Source organism: Orbicella franksi, chromosome 14 (assembly GCF_964199315.1).
Source record: "Orbicella franksi chromosome 14, jaOrbFran1.1, whole genome shotgun sequence".
NCBI lineage: Eukaryota > Metazoa > Cnidaria > Anthozoa > Scleractinia > Merulinidae > Orbicella > Orbicella franksi.
In genome coordinates, this window is record NC_138158.1 from 3,071,002 (window position 1) to 3,088,470 (window position 17,469).

General features: G+C 39.8%; 2 protein-coding genes across 3 annotated transcripts; both read left to right on the top strand.

Moving 5' to 3' along the window:
- Positions 1-553: 553 nt before the first annotated feature.
- On the top strand, positions 554-11,789 carry LOC145467922 (uncharacterized). 2 transcript variants are annotated; one of them, XM_081451557.1, is made up of 11 exons: positions 896-1,664; positions 2,346-2,471; positions 2,892-3,131; positions 4,184-4,296; positions 5,211-5,441; positions 6,197-6,309; positions 6,783-7,390; positions 8,010-8,356; positions 8,890-9,232; positions 9,816-10,173; positions 10,737-11,789. In XM_081451557.1, the coding sequence occupies exons 1-11, from the start codon at positions 1,536-1,538 to the stop codon at positions 10,832-10,834; spliced, it is 2,706 nt and encodes a 901-aa protein (XP_081307683.1). In that variant the 5' UTR covers positions 896-1,535; the 3' UTR covers positions 10,835-11,789. The 2 variants fall into 2 exon arrangements, with proteins under 2 accessions (XP_081307681.1, XP_081307683.1); XM_081451555.1 differs by lacking the exons at positions 9,816-10,173; positions 10,737-11,789 and adding an exon at positions 554-575 and having other exon boundaries at positions 1,525-1,664; positions 8,890-9,807.
- Positions 11,790-14,710: 2,921 nt separating this feature from the next.
- LOC145467979 (neuropeptide FF receptor 2-like) lies at positions 14,711-16,088 on the top strand. The gene has a single exon (XM_081451638.1). The coding sequence runs from the start codon at positions 14,736-14,738 to the stop codon at positions 15,795-15,797; it is 1,062 nt and encodes a 353-aa protein (XP_081307764.1). The 5' UTR covers positions 14,711-14,735; the 3' UTR covers positions 15,798-16,088.
- The last annotated feature ends 1,381 nt before the right edge of the window (positions 16,089-17,469 follow it).

A 17,469-nucleotide genomic window follows, 5' to 3' on the forward strand; every position in this document is an offset into this window, starting at 1 on the left:
TGCGAGTAGTGACCAACCATAATTAATTAAATTTTATGCCCATTGTTACACCCTTCACGTTTTCCAATTGCCGCTTATGATTAATTCACCTGCCTTTAAGCTACTCCACAAATATATCTCCTGTTGCGAAATAATCTATCCTCACGTTTTGCGCGCACAATGGAAAACAGAGCAATTTTTCGACCGAGAAATGCTTTTCTTTGCTGTTGCTTACTAGTTCTCATAAGGCAAGTGACTTGTGTGGAAAACAGACGTTCCGTGACATATGAAAAAGACAGTGAATGCAAAGAAAACCTTTTCTACAATACAAAATTGCCAGGATTGTAGTTTTGTCTTGAAATGAAAATTATAAACCCTCATTTTATAATACAAGTTTAATTGGCAGATTCTAGCAAGCAGTACGTGTGATTGCAAAATTGCCATACATGGTGATTGTATTCTCTTTGGTAACCATGGAAATGTCTCTGTTCGAAAAAGAATTTTCTCATGACAGCGTTGCAGTAAATGTTCATATGTTGAGCCAGTATTGATCAGCTGAAACCAAAGGTTTGCAGAGAAAGCGCGTCCACAGAAAGGTAAGAGCAATAATACTTTGATCATCCGAAATAATAAGTTTGCCAAATGCATTGCCAGCCGCCAAACTCTTTGTATTCACTAAGGTTTGTATGATGACAATTTTAACTTCATCCTTTGAAACATACCTATAACACAGTTTCTGAGTTGGAGTATTCGTTTCCATTCCAGCAGTTTAAATGGCATGTTTTTTTATGTCTTCTTTTTTCACTGCGGCATATCATGAAATCTCTTATATTTCCAAAATGCAGTTGATTTACCGGGCTGATTTACGTCCAACAGGGCTGAAACAGCTTTAAGTTAGACAACGATGTCTCTTAAACACTATGCGAAACAAAGGGATACATTTTGCTTTCAACCTTTTGGGATATATGGAACACAAACATGATATTACGAAACATGATACTAGCGGTGGTAGAAGATATTAGATACTAGACATTGGATATTAGAGAGTAGATAACTAGCGCTAACTTATAAAGCTGTAGCCACATTTATAATCGGTTTTGCCAGTTTGTGGAATAGATATATAAATTTCCTTCTCAGCAAATATGCTCACCCTATCAAATGTAACTCCATCAAATTTTACGTGATGAAATAACTACGGAATTGTAACCAACAGATAACCAGTTAATAGCGTTTGAAAACCTTCTCAATCGAGAATAGAATGGTCAAAGCCAGAGTTATCACTCTCATCAAACATGGAACCCCGACAACTCAGTTAACTGATCAAAACTTGAAGCAAATACGTGTGGCCGACATGAAGCGCGGGAAACCCGAGTGTGAACCAGTCAAAATTGGTTTCAGCCTTTGAAATTTCGATTTATTGACTAACTGGCACGAGTAGAACTAAGCATAGTGATGATATATAATAATTCTAATTATTTAGCTCGAAATGAAAACCACCTTAATGCAAACAACCAGTCTAATTTTGTTTCGGTTTTCTTCTATCAGGATTGAGCGTCATGAAGTACAAGCTAATTATAGTTTTGTACTTGTGTGTTTGTGCAAGTTTGGTAGTGAGAAGCGATGAAGAAGAAGAAGAGGAAGGGGAAGAATCAGGTTCAGGCGATGAAGATGAATCTGCCGAAGAAGTATAGTATAATAATGTTAACTTTTTCTTCGAACCTCAAAACAATTATTCTCCTTGCTGTTTCGACTACTTGCACGCGCGCACGCTTACTCGCACGGGCACATACTTAGTCGCGCGCGCACTCATAGTCTCGCTCGCGCACGCTTAGTCGCACGCACACGCTTACTTGCACGCGCGTAGACAACACCCACACAGGCTCTCTCGCACGCGCACACTTAGGCACTTCTCTTATTCTGCATTGACTGGATAACAAATAATACCTCAGTGAATAAATAAATAAATTAATAAATTAAGGAGATAGAACTTGTGATCCTTTGTTATTATGCTAATTTGTAGAGACTATACAGAAATCAAATCTTCGCATTATTTATTCACTTTGCCTTGAGAATGGTGTCACGATGACGCCGAAACGTCGGCTTTTAACGTTAATATTCGCCTGCTTATGTTTCAAGAAATAAATAAATGAATAAATAAATAGACAGATGAATAACGGTTATGACTTTCGAGTTGACAGAGCTGACAAAGTGGCGGAGCTCTTAATAATTTAGTTGTACTGAAAAAAAATACTGATAGTGATTTTATCCAACAGTCTGCTACAACATAACGCAGTTTTTAGCCATCTCGGTACGAAGTGGAAAATGTGTGGCTTAACAATTTCGTTGTTTTACTATTCATTTGGTAGCACTGGTTGGCAGGATCCAAGGATATGAAGGACATGGGAAGGAAAATAGCCGAAAAAGCTATCGAGAGACAGTTTGAGATAATGGCAGAACAGCAGCAGAAAGGAGAAGAGTTTGTCAACGCAAAAGTGAGAGACTAAGCTAGATCCGAAAGCTAACGAGAATATATCCTCAACACCTCTTTATTGAAACACAAGACATATAAAGCCACTGCTATATGCGTCTGAATCGCTCACCCATCCCCATAGCGCCGGTTGGCGCAAAGGGTGGCAATACGACTGGAAACGAATAACGAGAAATATAACCCTAAGCTTATAATATTGAATTAGAGTTGGGCTCTTTCCTGGATGACACTCAAACTCAAAAGTGCTCACAAGGCGATCCTTGCTTTGGGTGTGTTTTACACGCTAATATTTGAAGTCACGTTCATCCGGTGCTGTAGATACTCTGAATCATGCGATCTTATATTGGAGTGCGGATGTGTGACTGTGCTAATTGCCAGTTAATAGGTGTAACTTAATAATTATGTTACCATTTTTTCATTTTAGATGGATATTGATATTCAACCAGAGAAAGGTTGGAAGACGGAGGACGTATTTGTCCCGCCTGGTTTTCACATCGATGCTGAGCTAACAGGTGAAGATGAGAAGCCTGAAGGAGAAGCTGGCGAACAACCATTTATCTATCCCATGGGGGTGGGTGGTATATTAATGAATGGTTGTTTTGGAACAAACTATCAACCAGGGGATCCCTGCTACGAAGCATTTTGGGAGACTACCCTCTGTCATGTAAGTGGAAAAATACTAGTTGAGTGGCGGTTGCTATTTAAGCCGTGGTGTGCTTGTGATCTGGGGATTCGATTTTTTCACTTATTGCTTTTCGCCTTCGATTTCTGTACTCTTTACTTCCTATTTTACTTTCCTTTTTTTTATTTCTGGGCTCTGGACCCACCCTTGCTCTCTTTACTAAATGATATAAGCGTGTAGTAGTCATGTGACTCACTTTTGCTAAATTGCTTTAAAGATTAGTCCATCTGAAATCCGCTGCAGGGTTGTTTATTCATATTAGGAACAACACGATAACCGTGCATATCTTAGATCTCATGCTCCAAATTTCTCATAAAAGGCTTCCAAATGACTCGATTTGACAAAGGTGGCACCAGTCGTGGCAGATCATCACAACAAAGCGTGATTTTGAGGTTTATTTCGATCGGGAGAATATTTTTATACTCGGCGCAAATATATGAAAAGATATAGATGTATCATGTCATAGCTTTAGTTTTGCAACACCATCAAAATACGCGCCTTCTTCTATAGATTTGCCATGTTCATTTCTAGGATTAGCAAACCTCAGCATTAAGTGTGCACTAATACCCAGAGAAGGAGGAAGGCTACTCCCTTATATAGGGTATATAGGTCTGTGCAGCCCGAAAGGGTATGGTTTTTCAGCCGTATTGGTCATAAATAGGGTATCGATATAGGCCATTTTGGTCTAATTCAAGACTCTAGTCTTGAATTGGGTATTTTTTTTTTTGAGAAGAAGCTATCCTACCTAATAAAGCATATGAACATTTTCTTTAGCATTGGTCTGAACTAGGGAACTAATTATAAAGCAGGTCTAGAAGAGCGTATTGATTTAAGGGTCAGGTCTTAAATAGGGTATCGAAGTTTTGGTCAGGTCATAAACAGGGCAGGTAAAATTCCAGATTTTGGTCTTACAGGATAAAGGGTTTTGGGAAGCGGGCCGCACATCCCCGCCCAACCTTTCTGGGAGTACCCCCCAGAACTTAGTAGAACCTGAGAACGTATTGTATTCTGACTAGCATTCCTTGATTTTCTAGAGTTTGATTGACGGTGCAGCCTTCATCGGTGTCGGTTTTGATGGGCGCGGGGATGACAGCCAAGAGTCACGCAAGATGAGCATTGTGCAGAGAGACTGTACAGGAAGAGCCACGTAAATTGTTTTATGCATAATCGATACTAAGAGAATATGATCTGAGAAGGATCATAATCTCTTGTTGATACTAAATACTTTTGTGGAAAGTGCACTTGGAAAATATCATTACCTGTCACGGTAAAACGGATAGCTTGATATTGATAGCTTTGGGCGCATGACATGTTTCTTTCCTCGTGGAAGAAATCTTGCGTGACGAGCATAAACAATGCGTAGGACTGGGGCAAGTCCAACAATTCTGCAGGATATTCGCCTAACTGCACGAAGCTGTGTAATAGTTACTCTACATGAAATTTACCTTAGTCTAAACTGTCCCTAGACTGTGGTTCAGCAGGAGCCCACTATACATGGGTCTGCACGATTGCCAGTAATTCGTTTGCATCAGCTGTTAAAAACCACGAGTTTCTGTTAAACTACAAGCTTGGTCACAAGGGCTGGAAAACGCCATTCTATACTCATTTTTCCTCTCCTCACCCCTGTGCAATGTTGAAAAACACTTAGATCTCAAACAAGTTCTGTCATGTTACCATTTCCTGACTCTGAAAAGGGGAATGGGGGTGCTGACACTTATTCTGTGGGTCAGTTACGGTTATGATTTTGCACATTTTCCAACCCAACTGTCCATGGTTGTAGCAGCTAGATTCCATTGTGAAAAGTGGGCGATGGTGATTGCGCAAAATGGGACAAAACAACGGGCGACTGACCTGGACGCTTAGGTAGTCGGCTATGTTTCATATCAACAGTAGCATTTACAAGGATTAATTCATTATAACTTTTTTATTGTTGTAATACTCAGTCCAGGACTGTAAAGGGTTTTCCTCGTTAAATTAAGTTATCGTTATCATTATTGTTATCGTTATCGTTATCATTATCATTATACAGGCCTGATTTGTACACTGGTCTCTTCATTTTAGCTATGACGACTTCGATGTTCCTGACACAATGAATGTCCATGGCGTCTACGATACCAGCGCTACAATGCAGACATTTTATAGTCGAGAGGAGTATCAACAATCTTTACAACAACAGTCAGGGATTTCTGGCTCAATCTTTGGATTTTACGCTGGTGTGAAGAAAGCTTGGGGGAGTTCTACACTCAGAGGGACTCAAAAATATATGGCCTTGTTTTCTATTGATATCGATAGGTAAGCAAATTTACAGGTTTTCCTTCAACAGTTTTTACTTTTACATGAAATTCCAAAAATTTGTAAGGTCAAGATTAAAACGAGATCAAGATAGTGGGGAATTCGATTTTACCAGAGGGTTCTACCAGGGGTCTCTATCTAAGCATTGTACAGTCTCAAGGTACCATCTCCTGCTAGGTGTTTTAATGGGTACTGGCAAATTTCAAGGAAACCCGGTCCCTTCCAGTAATCTATTGCTCGGAAATTATCATGCACTGGTACAAGCTGAATTTCCGGAGGGAGCCATACCCTACAATGAAATGTACTGCAGTGAAGATCTCTCCCCCGAAAGGGGTACCTTACTCAAGGGGAAGTTATTTCAAAGGGTACAGAGTTAATGAGCTCCACAGTGTAGAAAAGGCCGGATAGGGAAAAGTGCCACCTATCCGATTCCAAAAGCCCTTTCAAAATATCTCGAACTAAAGTACTCCACGGCTGTGTCTTGCAAGTATTTAAAGGTGTACTCCACGCAAGCTTATAGAAAAGGAATGCAGTGTACCTATACTGTCACGGTACGTCAAAGGGAATTGACGAAAGGACCTTTTGGTCAATTTGTAACGGTTTTTGAAGGTAGAAGGTCTTAGACCTCGTTGTTTAAAGGCTCAGTAAGGGGCCCCTTTGCCCATTTAATGACTTTGCTATGGCGCCCCTTTATTATCTTAGGGATACAACTAACTTAAAAACGCACGTCTAACTTGGAACACTTTGATTTTTAGGTACGAGATCTATCTGGATGAGGTGAAACCTGGTGATCTTAGCGTTAACTTTCTTCGAGAATTTATGGAACTTCCCTTGTCTTATTTTGCACCTGGGGCTGCAATGAAATTTCGTAAGTGACCATTTACTCAGGTATTTAGCTTCTCGTTCTCCTGTAAAGCAGATTGGTGTTTATCGCTTTTGACTCCCCAAAGTTGGGCTGGGTCACAGTGTTGGAGTCTAGCGTAACATGCATGCATGAATTTTTTCACCATGGCACAAAATCCACGATCTTTGACCAGAGTGCATGCCGTAATTTTAATTGCACGAGACCTGTTGAAATGTGATTTCCTGTAAGAATAACCAATCCCTCCCATACGCTGATTATGGATTTCGAAATCCCCACAAAATTGCCGTCAATCCACATTTTTTTAATACCACGCGGTACATGCTATTGGAGCGATCGTTGACGACGTTTAAACGTAGATAGAGCGACATGCTGAGGTCAGTCTTGCTATATGTTTTTTTTTTTAAAAAAAGTTCAACTGACTCTAGTTGAATTATCTGACAGAAGTAAACACTTTTGTCCATTTTATTTTTTCTCAGAAAACTTCATTCTTCGTTGGGGAACGCATTACATAACATCTGGTAAATTTGGTGGCCGCCTTCAGATTCGAAAGACGATGGACGCTAGTCAAGTTTCAAGCAAGCAAGCGTTCAGTCAAGTCATGGAAGTAGAGTTTAGAAGCTTATTTGCAAGCTTTCATGGAAAGACGGAGACGCATGAGAGTTCCAGCCAGAGACAGCAGAAGCAGACGTCCTCAACCTCCATAAAAGCAGAAGGCGGAGATCAAGAGATAGCTGCCCTCATCACTGATTTCAACTCGCCAACAATTAAAACGGAGCTGAAACAATGGCTCGAGTCTATCCGCACTTTCCCAAAACCATACAAGTTTATGCTGGCGCCCATCACGGACCTACTAAAGTTCAATGCACACTCTCTTTTCCCTCAAGATGATAGAGATTGGGGCTGCGAAGGGCACAAGGACAGCCTCAAAAAAGATCCAGACACCGGAGAGAATTACTATGAAGTCAAAGTTAATGGCACCACGGTCAGAAAGTTCTGTAAGTATCTGGACAGAGAAAGCCTTATGTACGACATCGAGCGGAGAAGAAACAGTCTGGAAAGAGCTATTGGTGTTTATATGGAAGAGGTAATCAAGAGTGGGATAAAGCAGAGTCTCAAAACTAAAATACTGAGCTAATAACTTAACGCTTTTGATATTGGGGAATTAATTCGTAACTATGTAAATAACTCTGCAGGTTTTATCAGGACATGTATAAACCAATATGTAACTAAGAATTTATTGTTCTAAGTTAATTAACCACTAAGATATCACAAGCCGTTTTGATAATTAAGAAGCCTACAAATTAACTGTTCACTTTACTCTTTTTTGTTAATGCCCTTACCGACCATGAAATCAGTGCATGCTGAAACTGGCATTATTGATGATTATATCATCATTTGGTGTAGGCAAGCAGTAAACTTAGCTACCTTAGATGACAACCTCAAATGTTTAATTCATTTTTTTTTTTTTTAATTTTATTTAGTCATTCGCCAGTAGTAGTAGTTTTATCTTAAGCATAAACAATGAAATGGCGGTCAAGTTCGTGTACTAAACCAATCTTGTGGGAGTTTAACTCTTTTCTTTTGTGAGCACTTTGTCACGGTGGCTATATCTACTGGCCACGCGAGTGAAAGCGCTCAATACTTTAGTAACGTGTTTGATTCATATTCCTATTCTTGACTGCATATTTTACATTTCTATACAGGGTCCCATTTCAGCCACGGAGGTCAGTCTTCCATCCGGAAAACCCGGATGTCAGACGAAGAACTATAACTTTCAAGAAAAGGCCTCCAAACCGTCCTGGAAAGCAATGACGCAAGACGGGATAACATTTAAGGTTATCTTTGGCCATGACAAGGCCATGTACGGTAGATATCATGGCCTAGAAAGACTTCTACCACAGACGGAGAAGTACGTTAGATTCTACAGAGGCAGATGGTTCAGTGGTGAGAGTGCTGACCGGATAGATATAAAATCAGCTTGTAACTGGGGTGGATCTTTCCATGTTGAGGGCGACGATCGTAGGATATGCATTCTTGGCATGATTCTGAGGTAAAAATAACAATTATTCCACGAGCACGCTTTGGATGTGAGATGATTGCCAACGAGGCGCGTGGGGCCGAGTTTGCTGATCCGTCCCCATTAAAAGCCATTTTGTGGTGGGAATAGACAGCAGATCTTAGCTGCGTACTTGATCACTGACAAGTGTAGTCAAATAAGTTTGTTCAAATAGGCTGGAGCGAGCTAGCCATTTTGTTAAAAAAGGTTAAATGTTGAGTGTTAATAGTGGTCGATGCGCTTAGCTAAAACTAGCTATTCCCCAGACATGCCACTCAAACTGAAAAAGTATTTCAAATAACTTAGTAGGCTTAAAAATCCCCAACTGCATGGCGGGAGACAGACCAACTGGCTATTTACAAGCATGACCAAGGAGTTGAACTAGGGTCTACTGAGAAACAACTCCAGCTTAGTGATTAGAGAGGGACTTGAACCCGCGACCTCCGGATTTCAAAACTGCTAGGTCAGGCGGCCCCTATTGCAGTGAAAGGCTTTATAAGTGACCAGAAGAATTTTACGATTTTAAGGTACGACGCTGCGACTGGATTCCTCATTTTGAATGAGAAAGACTTCAAAATCACCAAATGGGCTTGGCCGTCCCTGACAGAAAAAAATATCAACTCCGTCATGGCTCGGGTGGAGTGGCCTGGAAGCGAGATTTTTAAGTTAGATGAAGTGATTGGATATGTTCCATGCAACGTAAAATGGTCCAATGCAATGCGTTTTGATCCAAGCGAAGAAGAGGGCAAGTGTCTGCATTTCATCCTTGTAACTGAAGGAACTGCATATGTCATTTTCTCCGCGGTTCCAAACGACAAAAGCGCTTGGTACTATGTGCAAATCTCTTCGCATGGCGTTGGGATTTACAAGGTTTGTTAACAACATACATTAGGCAATTATACTTCCATGATTTTAAACCGGTTTTTTTTTTTTTTGGCTTTCTTTTTTGTCGCTCTCAGTAGCTACGCGGATGAAAACCATACTATATCATGGGCTTCCCTTGTTGAAACGTCTTTAAAGTTAATTGGTAATAGAACCCAAACCGAACGGGAGGTATTGTTTAGCCTATCGTACTCTCCCACGTATCCTCCATGGTCTCGCGTAATTGATAAAAGAAACTTAGATGGAAAGTTGCTCAGCAGAATTCAGAACTATTTCTAATTCTCTCCATAGAGGTAACATTTTTTTTTAGGGGAGGGGGATGAGATAGGGAAGAATGGGCGAACAGAAGTAACTATACTCTGGTAATATAAAGAGCGTGGAGTGTTGGTTGAGAGAAACATATTGGGAGAGCTGAATGTTATTGTGAACAGGATCTCTATCCTAGTTCTTCCGTGCTTCACAGGCTCCCCTCCCTTTTCGTTTTCTAGATTTTTGTTAGGATATATAAGAAAGCAAAACGGTTCGGAATAACATATTTACGTCGTAAACATTAACACTATTTCTTTCACAGTCTCAAAAGCTGATGGTTTCTACCCTTAACATCAACGCTGTCGGTCTGGGAAATGGCATCCTTTATCAGTCTTACTTTGTGTGTGTGAAAGAATCACCAGAGGGAACTTTGATTGAATATGGAAAAAGCCAGGGATTCACAGAGAACCGCGACGTCTTCCTCACCATGAATGACACACAAAACCCTTTTTATTCTCGTTTCTATTCGTTTGGAAACGGGGAGGATCCTGTGCAGGTGGTGGACGTCCATGTTTTGTCGCGTCGGTTGTCCAATGTCAAATGTCGCGGTGACACAAAGTTAGACGAAAAAACAAACCTATGTGTGCAAGATTGTCACGAATTATGTGATCCCGCACAAGGTATGCAGAAAAATAAAAACCAGAACAGAGACTTGAGATATTGGCGATTTGAAACGAACAACTTACATAATGTACCATCTTCCGCTGCAGTCAACCGCGCCGCAAACGTTTCCCGCCAAAACTGCCTCTTACCAAACTGCCTCTTACCAAATCCTCCACTTTTAAGCCAGGCCGGTGGAGCTTTGTCTATTAGTAGAGCTTACTAATGCTTATTCACTTAGCTTGTAATTTGCTTTACCACTTCTTTTTTAACAAATATTTCTGACTTTCAAATGTCTTGCATGTTTTTGCCTCAAATTCTTACAAACTCCCAGGCAACGGAAACCGGAACTGGCGTAGAAGTTTGACCGCGCGCTTTGAACAATTTGTTGCCCAGTCTCTTGAAGAACCCTAACTGATCATTGGTTTTAAGACTAGCTAGTTGGTTATTCATGGTTAAAGTTAAATTAAGACAAGAAAATATCATAGTCTCTTGGTGAAGACTTATCGTTTATACCGCCAGTGACGGTGTTAAAACTTCTACGAGTTAGCTAAAAGTCGTTAATAATAAGCACTTCTTGTAGGTTGCAGAGGTAGCCCCGGTGGGACACCTTTGGCCTCAGACTGCAATGCATGCTTGTACGGTGAAAATGAGGAAGGCGAGTGTCTCGCGGAAGAATAAACGGCAATCAGCTGATATAGGGGATCATGGGAAATGTTTTGGTAAGCCCTTATTGAGTCAAAGTAGAAAACTTAAAGGGACCAACTCCTGAACTGTTTGTAGTTTTTGTTTCACCTTTGGTTAACGTGTTCAGTGATTAGAACAAAAGTCCTTCTTATGGAATCTTTTTTACCCCAACCAGCTGTAAGGTTTTAAAACAGGATTTGTTTCATCTTTTAATTTTCGTTCATCCGTTCTCCCGTTCGTTCATTCCTTGCTGCCTTCCTTTGTTTGTTCGTTGTTTTTTTTCTGTTATTTCGGTGGCCTCGTGGTTAGTGCGCTTGTCTCCTGATCGAGCTGTCCGGGTGCGAGCCCTGGTCGGGACATTGTGTTGTGTTCTTGGGCAAGACACTTTACTCTCACAGGAACTCTCTCCACCCAGGTGTGTAAATGGATACCGGCGAATTTTAATGCTGGGGGTTAACTTTCCGATGGACTAGCGTCCCATCCAGGAAGGATTAAAAATACTCCAAGTCGCTTCATGCTCCAAAACCCGGATAAGCTCCCACCTGATGGCCCACTTGGCTCGTATGCAGACTTTACCTACCTAACCTTTGTTTGTTCGCTTATTTTGCAGGGAACGTGTTATTATCATCATTATTACCATCAAAAATCGCAAACGACGGGGATGACGAGAGAACAGAATATCGAATAGAAGAGGAAATTCTTTATGTTTCCAATGGGATGAAAAATTTGGGAAATAATTTTTTATTAACCATCGTGTAATTTATTTTTGTGTTGTTTCGAAATGCAGTCTAAACACGGCAGAGAGTGACTTGGGATTTTAGAAAACGTTTGGCAATTAAAAATGTGAGGCAAAATGGTTTATATTACGATGTATCGTTTTTATTAAAAGGGTATAAAGTCAGCTTCTCTGTGTCTTTCGAGGTGGTGAGGTGGTAACCATGGTAACATCTAGTATACCAGCCTCCTATCCGGAAGGGATGAAACAACTACGGTACTTTATAACATTTCTTCCTTATATCGTATAATCGTATTGCTGCATATCGAGGTAAAAATTATATTCGACAATTAATTAAGCTTTGGGATCAAAAGAGTTTTTTCGGTTGGTTTAATTTCGAGAAAGCTCTTTATCACTGATGCATATTATCAGAATAAAATTGCGTATAAAACATTTTTTGCGGTTTTATACATTTGGATTAGATGCTGATGTACAGGGTAAACTTCGCTAAACGTGAAGATGTGAAGTAACACAGTGGGTCATTAGCTGAATATTAAAGATCTTTAAGCCTACAGTAAAATACAAACCAATGTTCTTCCCAAGGGGGCCTGTATTGGGAAGAAGCCTTGAAACGTTTGAAGTCAGTTGTCCTTTAGTAGCATTTAGAGTGGTTAAACAGACGATTCGACTGAGGCCTTGAGCTTTTGTTGTTCTTTTAATTTCAAGCTTTCGCCGATCTACGGCATCGTCAGGGAATGTAACTTTAACTTGACAAAGTTAAAACAAGTTCTAAGGGATAATATTTGGAATGGCCTTTTTGCTTTTATTGTCGCATGGAATTTTTTTGCGTCTGGTATTGACAATTGGAATGTATTCATAGCTGTTAGGATTAGCTGACAGTATTTCTCTTTTGTTTTCCTCAAATAGCACCCAAGAGCAGAAGATTATGGTGCAAAATCGATCATCTCGTAAAAAATAGAGGAATATTTTTCCTTCCTTCCAGGACCGCGCTATTCGCCGCATTTTTCGCGATTGCGAATCTTCGTTTTCTTAGTAACTGCTTTGAACCCAGGATTATCAGTAGTTCGTATAGTGTGATCGTCTGGGTGAAGGTAGTTCTGAAAAAAAAAATGTTGCTGGTGAATGACATTTCGACAACCTGAGCCGAAGTCACCGTTCAGAGTCAAGTGAATAGTGTTTGTCAGTCGATGATGTATAAGTCTGGTCCGTAACTGATTGGTCAGTTCAGCAGTGATGGTATTGGCTGAAAGACTCGTGTAAAGATTGTCAACAGTCATTGGTCGGTTTCGCTCCATCTATTGTTAGTCAAATTAAGTCGGCATGTTTCTTCTCGAGCCAAAGATAATTTGCTCGTAGCCTGTTATACGTTAGTGGGCACCCACAAGGTACTATTTTGATTTCAGAGAGCGCATTGTCTTGTGTATTGAAGCAACAAACCCAAATTAGGTACTTTATAATACTAGTCATAATACCTGGGTTCACAAAACTTCGCAACCCTTGGGGAGGGCTTGTGATTGGGGGAGCTTATATCGGTGGGGTGGAGGAGTGGTGTATACAAATTGGGTTTTCACTGAATGAACTGGCAGGAACTGGCTCACAGCGGTTGTAATGAGTGTTCAGTATATTCAGTTTTATAAAAGTCGTCCTAATGGGCCATTTCCGAGTTACCTTGTGTCTCTGTTTCAAAACGAGTGTTCGTGCAAACCTTTCACTTGAAAAGGAGTTTAATTTACATGAAAATAAACCTGTAGGTAGAACTCATTTTCATATGAATGGTTTTGCACGAAGACCCGTTTTGAAAGCGAGGCAAAAGGCAACTCGGAAATGGTCTATTAAACCTTTTTGATCTGTGATTTACTTGCATATTTGCTCAGCCTCTTTCCTATTGAAAACATAAAACAGAGAAGCTGAAAGCTTTTGAAAAAAGGAACGTTAAAAGTTCTCGAATAACCGACTTTCCCCTTGTTAGCACGAGACGGTCTTATAAATTAACGGGGGGACTTATCAGTGATGATGCGACAGGGGGGGGGGCTTATAACCGATATATTATATGGTATTATTACGTCAGCAACAATTTATCAAGAGGTCTGAACTTGCCAGATCGTACCAAAAATAACATCAAACAAATTCACGGGAGAAATTTTTTTTGGATCTTTCCTTTGTTATTTTTAGCTTTGTAAATCAGAATGGTTGAGTAGCTTCCACACAATGCTCTTAACACAACTTGAAAGCAACTTATTTCAATTGGACTGAAGCTTTAATTTACGTATTACATTGACTTTCGCCGTCTCGATAGGGATTAGCGTTAATCATGAATAAAGACGAAATGAAATTTAGTTATCGGCGAGAACTCTTAAAATGCCGGTTTCTCCAGTTCGTTTCAAAAAGACACTATTAACTTGAGCACTTAGCAGCTGGTATAGTCTTTCCGGCAGATTATGACGTTGCTCTTTTAATATATCTATTGACATGAAATGGAAAAAAAAAGTCTTAAAATAAATTAAATTAAATGTGCTCTTGCAAAAGCATATGTTGAGTTCCCATGTTGTCTACAGAAACAAGCTTAGTGGTAAAGAAGGATGCAATTAAAATCTCCACGGGATATTACACAAATGATAAATGAATTGCAATCAAGTGTAATCAAGATAAGCCAATAGTAAAGTTTGAATTTTATTCCATGCTATGGTGTCGCTTAAAATCTTAGATCACAAGACTGTTAGATCGCTCTTGAATAAAATTAAATTAAACATATATATTTATTTGCAAACTTGATTTCTGTTATCACTTTAAGAAAAATCAAGAGAAAACATTTTATTTTTGGTGCAAAATGAATAACGTTAAGAAACTAACTTAAAATTTTCATTTTAACTCGTACGAGGTTCATAATATTTTGTTTTTAGACAAAACCCGTTCAAAACAGTGTCTTGTTAAATCTCCTACTGGTCTCAAACCATGCATTCTTTGTTTTCTGAAAAGAAAATACACATGCAATAAAGAAAAGCTTTTTATTATGAATAATATAGGATATATAAGCTTTGCATTTGTAGTTGCGACTGCATTGTTCAAAATAAGCTTAAGCTTCGCTATGTTTTAGCTTCTGTTGGGCACTCGCTCTTATTTACCACTTAAAAAATTCTAAATTGTTTTTATTCCACGAAGATGTCCGAGGAAAACTCATCTTCATCTATCGAACAGATGACGAGCGTTTCCGAGCCAGGTCCACTCAAATGGACGTTACGTGTTTTATATATCTCGGTGTTTGTCGTCGGCATTACGGGTAACTTAGTCGTATGTTATGCCGTAATGAGACGCAAACGCCTTCGTTCAAGCAACAACCTTTACACCTTCAACCTCGCTTGCGCTGACCTCATTGTCGTGACCATTTACGTCCCCACGCAAATGACAGCTTTCGAGAACGAACACAACTGGGCTTTGGGCGACACGATGTGCAGAATCGCTTATATAATAATTCCACTCTGCTTGTCGGCGTCAATTGGTTCCTTACTCGCCATTACAGTTAACCGTTATCGTGCGATGGTCTCTCCGCTGACGCCTAAGCTAACAGTGTGGAAGATCCAGTTGATCATCTCTGGCATATGGGTCATCTCTCTACTCCTAGCATTGCCGATTATCTTTGTTGCAGGGACAGAGACGAGTGCAAACGGGCAAGTGTACTGTTCTGAACCCGGCTGGCCCAAAGATTCAGCCATCGACAATATTTACTGGATATCAATTTTTGTCCTTCAGTACGTCGCACCTCTGATCGTTATTGCCGTGCTATCAAGTATCGCTGCTTGGAAACTAAGAGCCAATTCATTGTTCAACAGAAAGAGGGATTCGTTAGTCGTTACGAAAGCCGTGCGAAAACGGATGCAACAGGGAGCTAAGATTACTAAAATGCTACTTGCGTTAGTATTGATTTATGCTATTTGTATGTTGCCTCAACACGCGGTGTTTTTTTGGATGGAATATGGAAACCTTAACCAGATGGGATTCAAAATGTATATATTCAGGTTCTCGAATGTTTTTCCCATGGCGAACTGCGCGTTGAATCCTATTGCATACGGGACACTGAACAAAGAGTTTGCAATGGTTTTCAAGAGCTTATTAAAACGCAAATGGCACTTCAAAACGGCCATTTGTTGCAGACAGAAAGCAGATCAAAGGGTGGAAATACTTGACGCTAAAGTAGGTTGTGACATCCTACTGAAAGACATTTGACAGGTCGACAATCAGCTCAGAATGAAACAAAATGGAGATCAAAAATGGAAGTCAATAAGCTTACATGCATTTAACTTAGTTTCTGACATCCCCGGCACGGCCAGATGGTATAAACAAACCCCGGGTTCTCGGTATAACGTTCAGCAAAGGGCCGGTTTCCATATACTCACCAACGACGGTGGTAGTTTTTTATAAACACAAGAAATACATCGAAAGGTCAATAAATTCTGACGCAGTATGTTCTTTAATTCACCTGCTTGAATCTGATTACCAAGCCTAGCAGAGGATAATTATTCAATCTTGTCATTCGGCTTTTTATTTATACTCACGATTTTAGTCCTAGTAAAAACTACTTATAATAAGTAGTTTTTGACAATTGCAATCGTCTCATAAACTGAAAAATGTTTTCGTTACTCTAGTGAACATATATAATAATCCGCTTCAGTGATGTTAAAAAACTGGGTTATTATTTGAGGAAAAATCTAATCTTACAATCCATCGTGAAACGAAAACGAAAAGACAAACCATCATATAAGGTGTATAGTTCGTATATGGCGGTAAATTTCTTTGTCGTTAGACCCAAGTTACACGCCCGGGCTCGAATTTGAAAAAATAAATAAATAAATAATAATGCTACTAGTAATAACAAAAACAGTTGCTTCATTAATGCTACACTGGGATAGATTTTTGCCGTACTCTCTCTATTCGGCGAGCGCCATCTTCGAAGTCAAAGCTGAGAAGAGGCCGCCAAAACGTGTCAATAAGTCCTGCTATGGGAGCCATGGGTAAGTGCTTTGTTCTTTTCTCTGATCATGTCGCTCGTAGTTATTCAATATGGCGGTTGGCCATGCCTCGGCCTCAGTCCCTGGAGTAGGTTTGTCCGGCTCATATTCGATATAGCGGATCGACGATCAAACGGAAAAATAATTGAACGGGACAGCCTGGCTAGCCGCTTGAAAGACGCTTTTTATTTCATGAAAACGACATTCATTTAAAACAAATTATTTTGATTTAATTAATCTTAGCAGCGTTAGATAAACACGAGCATCTCGATCATGTTCAACCCTTCGACAAAACCTGCAGATCCTTGTGGAAACATATAAAAAAACATATAAAGAGGAATCCCGATCTCATGAACCCTTAATTTTTGGAACCCTCGGTAAACTCGAATCAACATTGCTTCCCTTCCCTCGTTGAATATCCCCCCCCCCCCCTCCACGATTTCTCGAACTACCCGATTTTCAAGCCAATTTTTCTTTCCCTTGGAGGTTTGAAAGATTGGGATTCCACTGCATAAATTAAAGTTCATTATTGTATGTTGTTGTTTAGTTTAGTTCAAGTTTACGTAGCTAATCTACAGGTATAGTGCTACATATTTAATTTAACTTCAAAATCCCAAATCCTTCCGAAAAATCCCCTAACTAATTTTTCACACATTTTGTGTTATTCCTCGACGAAAATAAACAAATAAAACCCTGCATTAACGGATTAATTTTACATCTCCTTTTCTGTTCTGATTCTAACAAAGAGCTTCGCACCAATTTTCTTTCGGTAATTAAACTGATGTTTAAAGTCGTTGTAAATGTTACCATGACAAAGGACAGCGTTTCTGACAGTATCTCATAAAATCTTTTGGCACTTCTTGAATTAAAATAAAAGTCAAAACCAAATT

Coding starts and splice junctions, on each gene's coding strand:
- LOC145467979 (XM_081451638.1), top strand. CDS start 14,736: ATGTCCGAGGAAAACTCATCTTCATCTATCGAACAGATGACGAGCGTT.
- LOC145467922 (XM_081451557.1), top strand. CDS start 1,536: ATGAAGTACAAGCTAATTATAGTTTTGTACTTGTGTGTTTGTGCAAGT. Junction 2,472..2,891: donor AAGAGTTTGTCAACGCAAAA/GTGAGAGACTAA, acceptor TTTTCATTTTAG/ATGGATATTGATATTCAACC. Junction 7,391..8,009: donor TTGGTGTTTATATGGAAGAG/GTAATCAAGAGT, acceptor ATTTCTATACAG/GGTCCCATTTCAGCCACGGA.